The sequence below is a fragment of the Brassica napus genome, chromosome A7 (assembly GCF_020379485.1).
Source record: "Brassica napus cultivar Da-Ae chromosome A7, Da-Ae, whole genome shotgun sequence".
NCBI lineage: Eukaryota > Viridiplantae > Streptophyta > Magnoliopsida > Brassicales > Brassicaceae > Brassica > Brassica napus.
Window position 1 is genome coordinate 8,115,327 of NC_063440.1, and position 18,555 is coordinate 8,133,881.

The window sequence follows — 18,555 nt, forward strand, 5'->3', positions numbered from 1 at the left end:
TATGGTGTTGCTACGAGCATTGCTATCAGCGTTACGCGGGTTCATTGCTACCTATCTTATCTGGCGACTTGGGTCCCCACTGGCTAGTAATTCACTATCCAAACAGAGGCTGTCAATGGAGTCTCCATGACTGGCTGACGCAGCTTCCTCGCTGGCTGACGAGCTTCTAGCATGTTTCCTTTGTTCATGCTTTGTTTGGGCACCTACTGATGTTCTTTATTTTCTGCTTTTTTCTTCTTTTTATTTTGGTAACATGTTTCTCCCAATCTTCTGTTTATGAGGTGTGTGTTGTTAGGGAGGCAGTTTGTTTTTTCTAAACTTCACATTATGAAATACAACCAGTGTTAAAAAAAAAAAGGTCTGAGGTGTGCTTTTGAGAGAAATAGAAACAAGTTCAAGGTTTTGTCTCTATTGCGTTTACTTTTGAATAAGTGAGTGACTTGAGAGTTCAGCTTAGCTATTGTATCTTAGTATTGTATCTTGGGTAGATTAAGGATTGATCATTATGTGTGACATTGAGTAAATCAGATTCAACAGATCCAATATGATTGTTTAAACTATTTATAATATACAAGATAAATGTTCTTGAATTTACAATCTCATGTGAATTTTTATTTGGTATTAGAGCGGGTCACCTCAGTAGATGCATAAGTCTACACTCAGCTCGAGATCATGTGAATAACATGAAAAACATGAAAGAACTTGTAACTTTGCAAAATTCAGTTATGCTGGATGAAGGTAATTTCAGTCACTGGAAATTTAGGATGTGCCATATCTTCAGGGTCATAGAAAAGGAAGTTTGGATGACTGTTGAGCAACCGTGGGCTGCTTATATGATGCTTATGGAAGACAAAAAAATACGCACCTAAACCAAAGGAGAGGTAGACTGGCCCTGATAAGGGTACTCTCAAAATTCAACTCAAAGGTTTCAGAATAGAGACTATGACTGTTCCAATAATCAACAGTCTGGGTTTAACACAACTCAGGGTACCGTAAGAAGGATTTGCAGTGTCACAAGTGTGAGGGCTATAAAAACTTTTGAAATGAATGTCCTTTGACAAAAAAAAATAGCTCAGGTGCGTCAAATGTAAAGGATTCATGCATACCAAAATCGAATGTCCAAATAACATGAATAAAGACAAAGAAGCAAACGGTCTACGAGGGAGGATGTGGCATTATGGAAGCAAAGTATAGAGGTATTTAAACCAAAGTTAGCACTCGACATATGTGGTCTCTACTCATGAGCTCAGCCCGCTGGGGAGTTGGCATTCGAGCGTTTGGTTCTCCTTCTATATACGAAAGTATGCTTTTAAGGCATGGCTAAAATGCACAACATATTATCTCCTGCAGATAGAGTGATGGAGTTGATCCACGATGCATCATGTGTCAACATCAATTAGAAATCATAGAACATCTCTTTTTGAATGTAGTTACTCACAAGAGGTTTGGTAATTATATAGTTACTCACGACAGCACTATATAATTAATTTACCGAAAATAACAACACTAACGAAAGTATACCAACAATAATGTAATTACTTTTTTTTTTATCAAACCACACTTTCATTAAAAAAATTTAACAGAGTTTAACTCCACCAAGGGATGATACATCAAAGCTACTAAGAGCCAAACAAACTGAAACATTGATTAAACAGATGATAGAATGACGATACACCTCATTAGAAAAGAACATAAGAAATTGAACTACGATCCCATAACCTTCTTGAATAAAAGCATACTGTGTAACTTGAGAAGTTACAAACACTGCAACATATGCAAAGAAGAGCATCAAACATACTAGCGATGCTTGAGCATCCAGTTCACTCCATAAAGGAGGAAATATTGGGAAAAAGAACAGCCTCACGAAGAAACTACCGGGTAATGAAAACCCTCCATACTCATATTTAACATGGAGAGACCGTATACTGCGGGAAATCGCACGAAGGCGACAGAAAAACCACGAGCTGAACAACATCAGAACCAAATGAACCAAAGGTCACTGGAACATTGCAATTCAAGACCATAATCCATATATTCGGTGACACCCAGACAACAATCATCTCATACCAATCTACATGAGAACCAACTGAGATTGAAGAGTAGAGACGAACCAAAGTGAATGGTGTGTCAAGGTGCAGAAGAACAAAGAGCGGCATGAAGCATCGGGAGGATCTGGTGGTTCCGGCAGAGAGAGAGCTTCGGACAGTACTAGAAAAGACGACCGCAGCGGCGGAGAGAGGGTTTCGAACGACATCGGAGAAGGCAGACGCGGCAGCGGATATGAAGGTGGACGGAATCGCAACGGATAAAGTAGCGGATGGAGCAACGATAATGTAATTATATAATGAAGAAATCGAATAAATCTGAAATCGCTCTAATATTTCAATGGTTTTGGTAAATTAATTATATAGTTAAGATTTTATTAACATATCATTACTTATCGAGTTATAGTTTTGTTTTGTCACAGAACCATAGTACACTTTCGGAATTATGAATTACTTGGTTTAAATTTTCTATAACATATATTTTTCTTTACGAAAAATTGTGCCCTTTAGTTTCAGTTTTTAATTTTAAAGTATATATCAGGTTTTTATTTTTCTTTGTTTTGTTTTAAATTACATCATTTCTTAGAAAAGATACGGGAGGACGTAGCTAGCGGAAAGCAACAAAAAAATAATAATAAAACTGAGCAAAAAAAAAAAAGAGAAAGCAAAGCTGTGGTATGTATGTATATCTATACTGTAGGTTTGTATATAAGTTATAAGTATTGTTTTCTTAAAGGAAAGAAACCTGAAACCATTCTCTTCTCGTTTTCACATTTCTCTCTTTTATCTTCTATTCTTCTTCTTCTTGTTTCATATCACATTTAGAAGAAAGCTTGTGGAGGAACACACACACGTACACCATTCTCCACATATCTCCAGATCTGATCGATCCCCCTTCATATATTCAAGAGCTTATCTCTGATACATCACAGGTTCCCTTTCTCTCTCTATCTCTGTTATTCTTCATCCATTTTGGATCTCTGAGATTAAAAAACATGTGTGTGTGCTTGCTTGCTAATTGCTATGATCGAAAACACTAAATTTACGTATCATGATTTCTTGATTTCTCGGGAAAATGAAAATGGTTATGGTGTCGAACTCAGTTCGGTGCATAAAAGTGAACTCCGAATTAGTTTGCCCTCTGTTTTTTCCTTCATTTTCTCGGGAATCCAAAGTTACTGAACGTCGATTTTCAAAAGATGATCGGCCGAGACAAAGAGGGGCCACTCGTTCTTCACTTTTCCTGCTTCTTTTTTTGCTTTCTGCTAATTTATCTCACTTTGCCAAAAGAATTAGCAGTAGCTCAAACATTAGTTAAGAATTAATATTATTCTTTTTTTTGAGAAAATTGATATTAAATTGTTAATCAAACATAGTTTGCAGAAAGACACATATGAATACTAAACGAACAAGAGGACGAGCTATTTGACGGATTTTGATCTTGTTTCGTCAAAGTTAAGTCGTTAAGAAAAATTAACGTTTACTAAATTTAAATTAGTATTTGTATTGACGTTTGGTTTCTTCCTCTTTTTACCAACTTATTAGCTCTATCTCTGCGGCTAAGTAATACTTATAATTTATTATTTCTTGAGTCAAAAAAGAAACTCTGCCTATATTTCAACTGTGTGGAGTCAATAAAAACAAATAAAATCTTGATTAAAATAAAAAAAAACGTTATTCTATATTTCCTGGTAATTCATGAGTTGTCTTATTTGGCACAAAAGATTTGATGAAAAATGGAACTTAATTTCGCCTACATATAGTTTTGGTTTAGACTTATAATACATACACAAATATGATAATATGTGGTTAAGAACGTTAGAACTTTTATCAGACTCATTCTCCCTGATCATTGTAATATTACCAATACTACACTACTTCACATACGACCTCTGTTTGTTCCCCCTGTTTCATATTATTATGAATTTTTTGGTGGCAATACCATTAATTCTTGTCTATATGAACGTGAAAACATGAGATGAGCTATAAATGATCACAAGATAAGATATTATTAGATATTCAAAATGTATAGTCAGGTTTATGTTATACCGAGTCTATTTTGTTTGGTTATGTTTTATACCGAAAACACTTCTTTATATATAAAAGAGTTAATGTAACAGATTCAGTTACAATCAATAAAACAAACTCTTCAGTCAAAAAAAAAAACAAACTTTCTTCTTCTATTAGATATACAAAATATAAGCACAACTCGTTCCGTATCAGGCTAAAACTTTTTGTAGGTTTATGATAGATCTGTCCGCCAGGGAATACGATATTAGAAAAATATCAGTCTTGATAGTTTTGTAATGTTTTGCGTATTGGCCGTGGACTCATCAGGCTTTTGATTTTCTCCTTTCCATTTGTTGAGCTATAAGAACATTAGTTTTTACGTAATAAATATGATGGGAAGTAGACTTTTCTTTCAGAACTATTTACTAAATTAATAATAAACCTAATCTATACTTCAATAAGAACATTATAAACAACATAAGCGTGGTCGAGTGTACAACAGACGTGGAAAAGTGTTAAGTACCTCGAGTTTGAAACCTATGTTTCAGATATACGCGTTTATGGTTTCCTCATTGCGAGAAACTGGATTTGTCTGGCACCGATAAACAGACTACTAAAAAACTATTTGGTTGAGACTTTGGCCCTGCCAGATATCTCCAAGTTAGCAAATAAAAAAAGGAACATTATATCCACTGTTTACCCAGATATAAAGTATTTCATCGTGTTTATGAGGACCTAATCCGTATAATCATTTGTTCAAATCTGTTTTACTTTTAAAATATTTGAAAACTAGGTGTTTTGTCCGCGATGCGGGCTTAAACATTTTCATAAATTTTTGAAAAGTTCTTTGTACATTATATTCATTATATTAAAATAAATCTTAAAATAACTTAATATTCTATTTAAATAATTTATGTTTTTTAACTTTATACAAAAAGACTTTTTTCAGATAACAATACAATATATATATATATATATAGAAATTTACTTTTTTTAATTATATTTTTAGATTTTGGATAATTTAATATTCTATTTTTAACTATATAATTAAGAATTTTATTTGATTAATATTTAGCTATATAATTATGTTTTTTTTAACTTTTAACTAAAATACTTTTTCAGATAACAATACAACATATAGAGAACTTATCTATTTTTTAAATTATATTTATTTTTAACTATATAATTAAGAATTTTATTTGATTAATATTTAGTTATATAATTATGTTTTTAACTTTTAACTAAAATACTTTTTCAGATAACAATACAACATATAGAGAAATTATCTATTTTTTAAATTATATTTTTAGATTTTGGATAATTCTTTCTATTATTAATTTTAATCAATTATCTTATCAAATAAATTAAAATTTCGTTTTTATTTTTTTATTTATTTATACATTTTATTATTCATTAAGGGTATAAACGATATTAACCACTCTAACTTTTAACGTGAGAACTCGATTCCAAAAATTTACTTCGCAAATAATAGGATAGATAAATAGATAGAAACTAAACCAAAAGAAGCAAAGAAGCAATAGATAGAAACTAAACCAAAAATCAACATGACACTTTTCAGGACCTCACAGTGGACTCTTTGATAGATCCAATTTCACGAACTTGGAAGTCGCAAGTAATTCGGGATTTGGTGGATCCCGAGGATGCTCAAATTATTGAAAGTATTCCTTTGAGTAAAACTCAGATGGTGGATAGGAATGGATGACACTTCACAAATAATGGGAAATATTCGGTAAAATCAGGATATCAGTTAGAACGGGTCTATCCGGACAAGACAAAACCACCAGCATTTTATGGCCCTACAGTGGATGCTCTAAAAGCGGTTTGCTGGGAGGTTAAATGTCCTCCGAAGTTTAAACACTTTTTATGGCAAATGGTATCCGGATGTATAGCTGTCAAAAAAAACTTGCAAGCAAGAGGAATGAAGGGAGATATTTGTTGCATTAGATGTGGAGCTGAGGAGGAATCAATAAACCATGTGTTTTTTGAGTGCCCTCCTGCGCGTCAGGTTTGGGCCTTGTCAAAGATACCGTCTAATCCAGTCTATTTCCCCACAAGCTCTCTATTTACGAATATGGATCATCTTTTCTGGAGGGTTCTCCCTAAGATGGAAGATCATCATTTTGCATGGATATTATGGTATATTTGGAAAGGAAGGAATAATAAGGTTTTCAGTAATTTGGATATTGACCCAAGAGATACACTTAAGCTTGCAGAAACTGAATCAATACTTTGGGCTGAGGCTCAGGAGTTGAAAACTAAACAGGCTCCGCAGCAGACGGAGGTTTTGAATTGTCAGCCGAGGGTCGGTCGTTGGTGCTTCATCGATGGTTCCTGGAAAGATAAAGAACCTTATTCAGGTCAGGGATGGTATAGCATACTTGAGGGTTTTCAGGGATTGATGGGTGCAAAGAATACTAGGACAGGTCTTTCACCCCTTCATGCAGAGATAGAAGCGCTGATATGGGCAATGGAATGTATGAGGAATTTACATCAGTTTCAGGTTACTTTTGCTATGGATTGTTCTCAATTGGTGAAGATGGTTTCGGAACCAGAGGAATGGCCAGCGTTTGAGAGTTACCTGCAGGACATAAAGCTACTGAAGACACGTTTTACTAGCTCAGAGATCATTCATGTACCCCGGACGGAAAATCAAAAGGCGGATAGTCTAGCACGATGTGCCAGAAAACAATCGTCTTTCATCGTTCATATGGATGCAGAGCTTCCGGATTGGTTCGCAGAGTCTATATGAGTCTGTTTGTTGTTGACCAAAAAAAAAAAAAAAAAAGAAGCAAAGAAAATAAACCCAAACTTAAATCTTTTTTTCTGAAAATCCGCAAATATATTACTAAAATTTGAATCTGAACTACAACTAAAACCGTATAAAAAGTAAAGAAATATCAATATCGATAACATGACTGAAGATATTTGTCCATGTATTTATATGTATATAAGTGTCTAACCGTCAGTCTCTCATTTAGGTTAGCTTAACCGGTTTTGGTTAGCTAAGAGTCACGTGTATTATCACGTGAGTTGAGAGTTGTATAGCGACGTTATATAAGTCGTTCTATCTCAACTCTAGCTCGAGCTGATTCAGAGTGATAGAAAGAGAGAAGCGAGAGAGTAGAGAGACTGGCGGTTACGATTGTAATCCAAGCTCAAGATTGAGCTGAGTAGTGGATTGCTGATCTGAGATCAGCCCCAGGAGATATAGCGGCTCTCTCACATTGAGAAAGTGCGGTGAACCTGGGTAACAAACTCTTGTGCAGTTTCTTGTTGAGTTACTCTAGACGATCGAACAAGAATCGAGTAGATCTCGGTGATAGAAGCTATAAGCTTTCACAAATTGGTATCAGAGCTTGTGTTAAGCTTCGAGGAGATCGCGATTGAAGATTCGAGGTGTTCGAGAAGGTGATTCATGTCGCTACCGATGACTGGATCCAAGATCGAGATCGAACGGTTCGATGGAGATGGTGACTTCTCCCTGTGGAAGAGAAGGATGTATGCGTTTCTCAGCGTATCTGGATTGAAGGACGCTCTGGAAGCAAAAACCTCAAGCTCAGAGGTTAAAGATGAAGCTTCAGACGATGATGATCTTGATGCGAAGAAAGAGAAGCAAGCGGTTTTGGATGCAAGATCGGAGCGTTGCGAGAAAGCAATGAATCTGATATTCTTGAACGTAGGTGATCATGTTCTGAGGAAGATCGAGAGATGTACAACAGCTGCAGATACATGGTTACTTCTGGAAACTCTGTATCAGCCAAAGTCTTTACCTAACAGAGTTCATGCACAGCTCCAACTCTATGGATTCAAGATGCAAGACGGAAAAACAATCGATGAGAATGTAGATGATTTCCTCAAGATAGTAGGAGAACTTAGTCATCTGAGTATTGAGGTTCCAGAGGAAGTACAAGCAGTGTTGCTGCTTAGTTCTTTGCCGTCAAAGTATGATCAGCTAAAGGAAACCTTGAAGTACAGCAGAGATGTGATAAAAGTGGAAGATGTTACTAGCTCTGCTAAGTCGAAGGAGAAGGAACTCAAGGAAACTTCAGGGTCTCGGACAAGTTCAGAAGGTCACTTTGTAAGAGGAAGATCAGAGAATAGAACTTGGTCATCAGGCAAAGGAAAGAATTACGGAAGATCTAGATCAAAGTCTGCAGAAGGAAAGAAGATTTGCTGGATCTGTGGCAAAGAAGGTCACTTCAAGAAACAGTGCTACAAGTGGCTTGAGAGGAACAAAGGAAAGTCTCAATCGAGAAACCAACCTGAGTCATCATTGGCCAGAGATGATGCTCAAGATTTGGTGGGCTTAATAGCAAGCGAGGTAAACTTGTCTCAGGATCAGAACGACCTTGAAGAATGGGTACTTGATACCGGATGTTCGTTTCACATGACGGCGAGGAAGGAAGTGTTCATCAATCTGCAGGAGAAAGCATCGGGAAAGGTCAGAATGGCTAACAACAGTCATACTGAAGTTAAAGGCATTGGCTCTGTGCGTTTCAGGAATCAGGACGGCACTACCTTTGTACTGCACGAGGTCAGATTCATGCCAGGAATCGCACGAAATCTCATCTCTTTGGGCAATCTTGAACAAAAAGGATGTGAATTCAGAGGATCTGGAGGAGTTGTGAAGATTGTTAAAGGGTGTGTAGTGATTATGAAAGGAGAACGTAAAGGAAATGATACGTTGTATATTCTAAAAGGCAGTGCAGTAAAGGTAGAAGCTTGTACGGCTGCGGCGTCAAGTCAAATATCGGATGAGGAGGCAAAGATGGCTACAACAAGACTCTGGCATAGCAGACTTGGTCATGTAGGCCAGAAAGGGTTAGAAGTGCTGGCCAAGGAAGGTTGCATTGACAAGTCAAGCATCACGAATCTTGACTTTTGCGAAGACTGTGTAATTGGAAAGGCTCATAAAGTGAGTTTTGGCAAAGCAAAGCACGTTACCAAAGAGAAACTAGACTATGTTCACTCTGATCTGTGGGGTTCACCAAACGTACCAGAAAGTCTCAGCAGCTGTCATTACTTCATATCATTTATCGACGATTGGTCAAGAAAAGTTTGGATATACTTTCTCAAGACAAAAGACGAGGCTTTTGAGAAGTTTGTGGAGTGGAAGAAGATGGTCGAAATACAGTCTGAGAGAAAAGTGAAGAAGTTAAGAACAGATAACGGTCTCGAGTATTGCAACTTGAGATTCGACAAGTTCTGTAAAGAAGAAGGAGTAGTAAGACACAGAACGTGTACTTATACCCCTCAGCAAAACGGAGTTGCTGAGAGACTGAATCGAAGCATAATGAACAAGGTCCGCAGTATATTGAGTGAGAGCGGCTTGGAACTCAAATTTTGGGCTGAAGCGGCATCTACTTCAGTATATGTCATTAACCGGCTTCCATCATCAGCTATAGATTTTGAGATTCCTGAACAGAGATGGACTACAGCGTTACCAGAGTTGTCAGGCTTAAGGAGATTTGGGTGCGTGGTGTATGTGCACACAGACGAAGGGAAACTGAACCCAAGATCGAAGAAAGGAGTGTTCACTGGTTATCCTGAGGGAGTAAAGGGGTTTAGAGTTTGGTTGCTGGATGATGAACGGTGTGTCATCAGCAGGAACGTCATATTTCGAGAAGACTTGATGTACAAAGACATCAACAAGATTGAATCTTCAGGTACCTCTATCCTTGTTCCATATGATTTAACTAATAAAAGTTCGAGTCTTGATCTTGCAGGTGATCAAGAAGAACAGGTTAATACTCAAGAAGGTGTTTCAAGTTCAACTGGTGCTGGTGAAACTACGGTTCAGACTGAAGCAATTGAGACATCTAAAAATCAACAAGATGTGAGCAGCTATCAGTTGGTTAGAGACAGGGAGAAGAGGCAGATACGTCAACCTTCAAAGTTTAAAGACTACCAGACGTATGAAGGAGATGAAGTGATTGCTGGCTTCGCATATTTGATAATGGAGGATGCTGGAAGACGTGAGCCCAGCAATCATCAGGAAGTGTTAGAAGACCCTGACAGTGAGTTGTGGATAGGAGCAGAACAAGAAGAGATGACTTCCCTGAAGAAAAATGCAACATGGATTCTAGTTGACAGAGTTAAAGGTCAGAAGCCGATAGGTTGCAAGTGGGTCTACAAACGAAAGGCAGGCATTGCAGGCGTTGAGGATCCTAGGTTCAAAGCTCGTTTGGTGGCGAAGGGATATGCACAGATAGAAGGAGTAGATTTTCAAGAGATATTCTCACCTGTGGCTAAGCATGTGTCAATCAGGTTCTTGTTGTCCATGGTGGTTCATTTTGATATGGAACTTCAACAAATGGACGTAAAGACTGCGTTTCTACACGGCTATCTTGACGAAGACATCTATATGGATCAGCCTGAAGGGTATGAGGATAAGGATTATCCGGAGAAGGTGTGTCTTCTAAAGCGGTCTCTTTACGGTTTGAGACAATCTCCTCGTCAGTGGAATACGAGGTTTGACGAGTTCATTGTGTCACAAGGTTTTGTGAGGAGTGAGTATGACATCTGCGTATACTATAAAGAATATGAGGAGGACAGTTATGTTTATCTGTTGTTATATGTGGACGACATTCTTTTGGCGTCTAAAAGTAAGGTTCAAGTGACTGAGCTGAAGAAGTTACTCAGCTCGGAGTTTGAGATGAAGGATCTCGGGGATGCTAAGAAGATATTAGGCATGGAGATTATGCGTGATCGAGAGAGAGGTACTTTAACAGTATCTCAGGAGGACTACGCTTGGAAGGTGTTGGGGAATTTCAGCATGGAGAAATCAAAAAGTGTGTCAACACCACTAGGGGCACACTTTCGCTTAAGCTCAGCGACTGAAAAGGAATTAAAAGATCAGGAGCTTTATATGAGAGACGTCCCTTATCAGAGTGCTGTGGGGTCATTAATGTACTCAATGGTGGGAACAAGACCTGATCTGGCTTATGCTATTGGGATGGTTTGTAGATTCATGAACGGTCCCATAAAGATTCATTGGCAGGCAGTTAAATGGATTCTAAGGTATCTGAGAGGATCTACTAAAGTGAAGCTAGCATACACAAACGAAGGAAAGTTTGTGGTCAAGGGCTACTGTGATGCGGACTATGGAGCAGACTTGGATAAGCGTAGATCTGTTACTGGGATGGTGTTTACAGTTGGTGGAAATGTTGTGAGTTGGAGATCAAGTCTTCAAAAGTCTATTGCATTGTCAACTACAGAAGCAGAATGGATAGCGTTAGGAGAAGCTTCAAGAGAAGCCATGTGGCTAAGAGGACTCATCAATGAGTTGGGATTTGAACAAGACTTGGTGGAAGTCTTTTGTGATTCTCAAAGTGCAATCGCGCTTTCTAGGAACCCAGTTCATCATGAGAAAACCAAACACGTAGATGTGAAGTACAACTTTGTTCGGGAGCTTGTTAGTGAGAAGATCATCGACGTTGTGAAGATAGCAACACAGTATAACCCTGCTGATATCTTCACCAAAGTGCTACCAGTCGGGAAGATGCGGGAAGCTCTGAGGTTTCTCAGAATCACAGAAACCTAAGAAGTATTGGTTTAAGTTATACAGCCTGGTGGGTTTATCAGGGAGATAAGAGGTTGAGCGAGTTTGCTCAGGAAGAGTTAACAAGAAGAGTTAACAGAAGAAGAAGAGATCTGAAGTTTCTTGGTTTCAGGAGGAGTTGATTTCAAGAATCAACAAGTGAAGTCAGTGCATACATGATACCTGGACAAGGAGGAGATTTGAAGATATTTGTCCATGTATTTGTATGTATATAAGTGTCTAACCGTCAGTCTCTCATTTAGGTTAGCTTAACCGGTTTTGGTTAGCTAAGAGTCACGTGTATTATCACGTGAGTTGAGAGTTGTATAGCGACGTTATATAAGTCGTTCTATCTCAACTCTAGCTCGAGCTGATTCAGAGTGATAGAAAGAGAGAAGCGAGAGAGTAGAGAGACTGGCGGTTACGATTGTAATCCAAGCTCAAGATTGAGCTGAGTAGTGGATTGCTGATCTGAGATCAGCCCCAGGAGATATAGCGGCTCTCTCACATTGAGAAAGTGCGGTGAACCTGGGTAACAAACTCTTGTGCAGTTTCTTGTTGAGTTACTCTAGACGATCGAACAAGAATCGAGTAGATCTCGGTGATAGAAGCTATAAGCTTTCACAATGACACTTTCAAGATTTGATAATTTATGTTATCCCCAAGTCTCAGTATTGTAGATGACGTTATTTTTTTATTAGATTTTTTTGGGTGGATAGTTGATCAATGATCCCACTCTTTCTTGAAATAGTTTTTAGTGGAGGCATTTGCCTCCACTCCATTAAGTGGACCTGTGCAGCCCAAAAAGGGTATCTGATGTTGCTGCTTAATTAGCATGACTCATTCATATTCGTAAGAGGAAAAGATTCGTTTGCCCATTTGTATCCGTACCAACACGTTTCTTTCCGAGTCCACATTGCATATATCTCTATCAGATCTGATTCTTTTTCGTTTTAATCTTTTTATCTCTTAATCTTTGTTTCATTGTCAAACAAAGTTTCTTTGGGTGCTTCTTTGTTTATCCACGCCTTTCCTTTTGCATTAGGGATTACTATCGAAAAGGTTCTTTCTTTTCTCATTGTTTTTAGTTTCTGCCAAATCTTTACTTTGGGAGTTTAAAGTCTTCAGAATCTCGAATGTCCGCATATTGTAGCCTAGCCTGCCTTTTAAGTTTGGTATTATTTTTTTTTGTCTTTTTGATCTTTATAATTCGCATGGTTAAGGTTCAAAGTTCCGCTCTTGGACTAACATGAGCCATCTAATGAGGCTTTTCGTTGACGCCTATAAAAGTTGCTTTTTCAGTTTAGGTTAATAAGAAAAAAGGTTACTTGCACCATACGTATTCTCTGCCAAGGTCGGCAGAACAAAAAAGACATGAGATGCTTTCTGTTGAGAAACGACTTCTGTGTGATATTTTTTTGTGGATACACTTCAGATGTTTCTCATGTCAAACATGTTTTGTCTTAGATTTTTAAGTTCCTCATTCTCGTTTTGATAATGGAATTGGATTCTCATCCTTTGCTTCGTTCTTTTGTCTTCTTGTTACCGTCTCTGTTCCGGCAAGTGCTTATTGTTTCTTTTCATAGGTTTTGATCTGAAGGAAGAAAACTCTCGGACCAGGAAAAGAACAGGGCGACTTTCTCGTTCTTGATCATTTCGTCCGTCTTAAGAAATTGACTTCTGATGCAAAATCCTCCCCCCATGGAATGATCTGTTTCTTGAAATCTTCGGTCTTCTAATGTCATGAAGAGGAGAGAGTCTGGTAAGTGCTAATTAAGGAGTTATGGAGACCGGTACAAGCACTAGCAACAGCGGAAACAGCAGAAACGATAGCTATGAAACCATCAAGAACGGATCATGGTTTAATCAGTTCCGCAATGGCTGTAATCCCTGGATGGCTAGATATGTATACGGTCTTATATTCCTCATCGCAAATTTACTAGCTTGGGCTGCTCGTGATTATGGTCGGCGTGCCTTAAATAAAGTAACAAGTACGTACCAAGATATCAGGTTTCAATCTCGTTCCTTGTCTTAAAAGTTAACCGATGCTGATACAAGTCCTATATTTTTTTCTAAATTGCAGAATTCAAGAATTGTAAAGAAGGAGAAAACTGTTTGGGGACAGAAGGAGTCTTGAGGGTTAGCTTGGGATGTTTTGTATCCTTTCTTGATCAGTCTTGAAATACTATGTATATGTTCATCTTACAACACATTTTTCAGAAAAGGTTTTATGCTTAACTCTAAATCTTCAGCTGTTCTATTTCGTAATGTTTCTATCAACACTTGGCACATCAAAAACGCATTCATCAAGAGATAAATGGCATTCTGGATGGTGGTCTGCTAAGCTTATCATGTGGCCTGCTTTAACCATCATTCCTTTCTTGCTTCCTTCTACCATTATTCTCCTTTACGGTAAGGCTTGCGGAGAAAGATTCCTCTTCTAGTACTCTCTTTAATTCAATTTACGAGTAATTAAAAACATGTTTGTTTTCTTTGGTTTGATTTTCAGGAGAGCTTGCCCATTTTGGTGCAGGGTAAGAGACTGATCTAGTCTAATTTTCACAATTTATATAATGATGTGAAAATCCACAATCTTATATTGTATGTTGTTTCTCTATAGGGTATTTCTACTCATACAGCTAATCAGTGTGATCAGTTTTATTACATGGCTTAACGAGTGCTATCAGTCCCAAAAAGATGCAGAAAGATGGTTAGTTTTGATTTACACAAAGTACTTTCTTCTTCAGTTTATTACTAATCAAGCAACACTCTTTATATTAATGTTTGTAGCCATGTCCGTGTGATGCTACTAGCAACAACTTCATACACAGTGTGTATAGTTGGGGTGATTTTGATGTACATATGGTACGCACCGGATTCTTCTTGTCTTCTCAATATATTCTTCATAACTTGGACATTGTTTCTCATCCAGCTCATGACAAGCATCGCTCTCCATCCTAAAGTAAGTCTTTTTGTATCCATTACTATATATCCATAGTTTTGTCATGTGTGTGTGTGTTTTGGATGTTTGAAGTTATAAAGATTTGGTTGTCGTTGCCAACACCAACAGGTCAATGCTGGATACTTGACTCCGGCTCTTATGGGACTCTATGTTGTGTTTATCTGCTGGTGCGCCATTCGAAGGTATGTTATGGTTTAAAATTAATTTTCCTGTGTTAATTAACCAGATTAAATAGAAAGTGTTAACGCTCTAAATTTCATTGGTTCAGTCCACTTCTAATTCAAATTCTGCATCTAAACCCTATAAAGGAATACAAGTTTATAAGACACGTCAACTAGTAAATCTGTATAGTCATTCTTTATTGCCTAAAGAAGTTTAATAGTAATTTGGTTTGCCCCTACATATTGTTGTGCAGTGAACCAGTGGGAGAAAACTGCAACAGAAAAGCCGCAGCTTCAAACAGAACGGACTGGCTTACAATCATTGTAACTTCTTGAAACCTCTCAACACTTTTTTTTTCTTTTGTTTCATCCAAATTAGTAATAAGCTGATTTTGAGTTGTGCAGAGCTTTGTGGTTGCGTTATTGGCAATGGTGATTGCCACATTTTCGACAGGAATAGACTCGCAGTGTTTCCAATTCAAGAAAGATGTGTGTAGTGAAGGAGAAGAAGAAGAAGAAGAAGTAGAGGAAGATGGTGTTCCATATGGATATGGATTCTTCCATTTTGTGTTTGCGACAGGAGCAATGTACTTCGCTATGCTACTCATCGGTTGGAACACTCATCACCCCATGAAAAAGTAAAGTTTTTCAACAATCTTATTCATACTAGCGTCAGTACAAAGGTTGAGACTTCAACTTATACTAACTTTGTTTTGGTTCAGGTGGACGATTGACGTGGGATGGACGAGTACTTGGGTGAGGATTGTGAACGAGTGGGTTGCAGTTTGCGTATACAGTAAGTGCAAACAACTGAGAGACAATTAGAATGAACATCCTTAAAACTCCAAGATTGGGAGACAGTTTTTAATATTTTGTTGATGCCATGTTATGACAGTATGGATGCTGATGGCTCCAATCGTGCTGAAGACCAGAAGACAAAGAGCAAGTGGGACATGAGACATTGATTCTGGGGGACAGGACAAAGACTCTTGGGTCGATTTGACTCTTCTCTACTTATGTGGGATAAGAATTAAACAGACTAAATCACCTACGGCCAGAATGGAAGGCAAACATGTTTTAATCTCATGGGTTTGGTAGGAAAATAGTATTAGACGATTTAAGAACGGAGATTATTCGAAAATCAAATCTTTGTAAGTAGATTGTTATAGGAAGTGGATACAGATCATAGTCATGATTATCATTTTATAATTATATTTATGACCTTCAGATCACGCCAGCACATAACTTGTGCATCCCTAGACATTGAAAAGTGATTTGCTTATAAGTTTATCACTATATTCATCTTCACCAAAGTGATGACATTCTTTAAATTGTGACATGGCATCACATAAGAGCATCTCCAACAGCCCTTCATCCCTTCATTTTTTTTAGTTTTTTGCATTCCAACAGCCCTTCATCCCTTCAAATTTTAAAGGGATGAACACCCTCAAATGATGACATGTATAATTCACTACACATTATTTACAAAGTGATTTCATACATGTCATCTCTTATCTACAATCACTTTCACTAATAAAACGTTGTGACATGACATATTAGAAATAATGAAATGGCTTATGTCTAAATGCGACATTGCAATTACATTTAATGTCAATTTTTATTTTTGTAAACATTTTAGAATATGGAAAATAACTCATATATCATCACTAAATAAAATTTATCCAAATATGACACTAATAAAAATAATAATAAAAATACAAAATATTTTGAAAATTTTGAAATATTATTTTAATTCTATTTTTATAATCATACAATTTTTATTACTACACAAGTTTTTTAAAAAATAATACAATTTAAAAAAAAAATATAAACTTTTAATCATAATACTAATTGGTTTCTTTTGATATCTACAAATTTTAGAAATTATATTTAGTTTTATTTTATAATAGTTATAAAAATTATATAAATTTTTAGTTTTTTTTATATAAATTGATTTAATATATCTAACGAAATAAATGAAAATCATCTAATATTATAAATTTAAATATGGGGAATTTGCCAAAACTAACCCACAACTTGATTTTAACCTCAAACATATACCCAAACTTGAATCAAATGCAAAACTAACCTAAAAGCCTTGTGAAATTACAGTCCAGCCCCTTGTGACCAAACAAAAAAACAGAAGTTATTTTTACGAATATAGCCCTAGTAAGTCGTCTGAGATGTTGAAAGTCATCTGGACAACTTCAAAGTAAGTCTTCTGGTGTAGCTGATCTTAAAAATAATTTATAAATTTTTTAAAAAATATTTTGATAAGCGAAAAATTAAAATCATGTAATTATAAACAGTTTTAAGTGATATAAATTAAAATATAACAACATTGAATTGTTTTCAACATAGATGAGTGTAGGTAGTAAATCATGGTATTCTTTGGTCTACGGTTTGGCAACATATGTTGTAGTATTATATGTATTCTTAGGGTTAGATTTTGGAAAGCTTGAATGTTTTTTTGAAAAATTAATTTTTTACTTATACGTGTTTATTTTCGTGTATAGTAAACACTTTTGAAGTTTAATTTTATTTTATGAAGTGTTTAGTTAGTTAATTAAGTTTAGGGGTTATGTTTAGGGTCTAGACGACTTACATTTCTGTCGTCTGGTGAAGAAATTAAAACAGACGACTTACATGTAAGTCGTCCAAATATTCCCGCCTAAAATTTAAGTCTTCTATTTTAGTTTCCCGCTAAAATTATTTTAATTTTCCGCAAAAAATATTAAAGTCTTCCGCTTAAATAACAAGTAAGTCGTCTGAATCAAAAAAAAATTAACCTAATTAGATTTTTTGTCTCCCTATATAAAGAAAAATTTACACATTCTCTCTCCTCCTCTCAAATGGCTGCAACAAAAATGTAATGTTCATCATTCTAAAACTCTTCAACCTCTCTCTAATCTCTTTGACTTGAAAACACCAAACTTTATATGATTTTTTCAGTTTTGTCTCATGTATTTCTTACTAATCTATCTCTTTTGCAGGTTTTAATCAGATGGTACTCATCTTCCACTAATTTAAAGGTAGATCTATTAATTTTAGATATGTATTTTTGTGTGTTCTATAAAGGTAGACTTATCTAATCTTCCACTCATTTTCTCTATTCTTAAGTCATTTGAACGTTTTTGGATATGCAGGTTTTTCAGATCTGGATTTGATATGCAGGTTTTTCAGATCTGGAAGACTTCTGGGACGACTTACCTGTTAGTCGTCTGGAAGTCTTTTGGCTGGAAGTCGTCTGGACTTCCTAAAAGTCGCCTGACAAAGTCGTCTAGACTTCTTAGAAGTCATGTGGAAGTCGTCTGGACTTCCTAAAAGTCTTTTGACAAAGTCGTCTGGAAGTCGTCTGGACTTCCTAAAAGTCGTCTGGACTTTCTGGAAGTTTTTTGACAAAGTCTTTTTCCATATCAAGTGGAGTCCAAGCTTGTCTTTGTAGAGGAATGATCTATAATAGTTTTGTTTGTGGTCTGTTTTGTGAATTGCATGTTTACTCTTTTAGTTGTGATTTTTTGGTAAAATCAGTAATAATGTTTCCAAGATGTAATACATGTGCTAACAATGTGTTTACACATTTTCAAATCAATGAAATAATTGACTTCAGTAGCCTTTTTCTTATCTTTAGATCTCTCATATGCGATAATAAACTCCAATGGCCTTTTTCTCATCTTAATAAAGAATGTTAATAGCTTCATATTGATAAAACATTTTAAAAAATATTTTAACCCTTCTTCCAACTCGTAACAATAATCATCATTATTGTCTATAACAATAATACTTAAGAGATGGAAACAAACAATAGTGACTAGT

General features: G+C 36.4%; 1 protein-coding gene across 2 annotated transcripts; it reads left to right on the forward strand.

Moving 5' to 3' along the window:
• The first annotated feature begins 2,716 nt into the window (after positions 1 to 2,716).
• LOC106345945 (retrovirus-related Pol polyprotein from transposon TNT 1-94) lies at positions 2,717 to 15,971 on the forward strand. 2 transcript variants are annotated; one of them, XM_013785174.3, is made up of 12 exons: positions 2,717 to 2,977; positions 13,203 to 13,607; positions 13,700 to 13,773; positions 13,869 to 14,028; positions 14,126 to 14,150; positions 14,237 to 14,326; positions 14,407 to 14,578; positions 14,687 to 14,760; positions 14,994 to 15,063; positions 15,145 to 15,377; positions 15,462 to 15,535; positions 15,635 to 15,971. In XM_013785174.3, the coding sequence occupies exons 2-12, from the start codon at positions 13,400 to 13,402 to the stop codon at positions 15,694 to 15,696; spliced, it is 1,242 nt and encodes a 413-aa protein (XP_013640628.1). In that variant the 5' UTR covers positions 2,717 to 2,977; positions 13,203 to 13,399; the 3' UTR covers positions 15,697 to 15,971. The 2 variants fall into 2 exon arrangements, with proteins under 2 accessions (XP_013640628.1, XP_048592487.1); XM_048736530.1 differs by lacking the exons at positions 2,717 to 2,977; positions 13,700 to 13,773; positions 13,869 to 14,028; ... (6 more) ...; positions 15,462 to 15,535; positions 15,635 to 15,971 and adding an exon at positions 7,154 to 12,678 and having other exon boundaries at positions 13,203 to 13,319.
• The last annotated feature ends 2,584 nt before the right edge of the window (positions 15,972 to 18,555 follow it).

What these genes read in the sequence shown, in the direction of transcription:
- LOC106345945 (XM_048736530.1), top strand. Translation starts at nt 7,492, where the DNA reads ATGTCGCTACCGATGACTGGATCCAAGATCGAGATCGAACGGTTCGAT.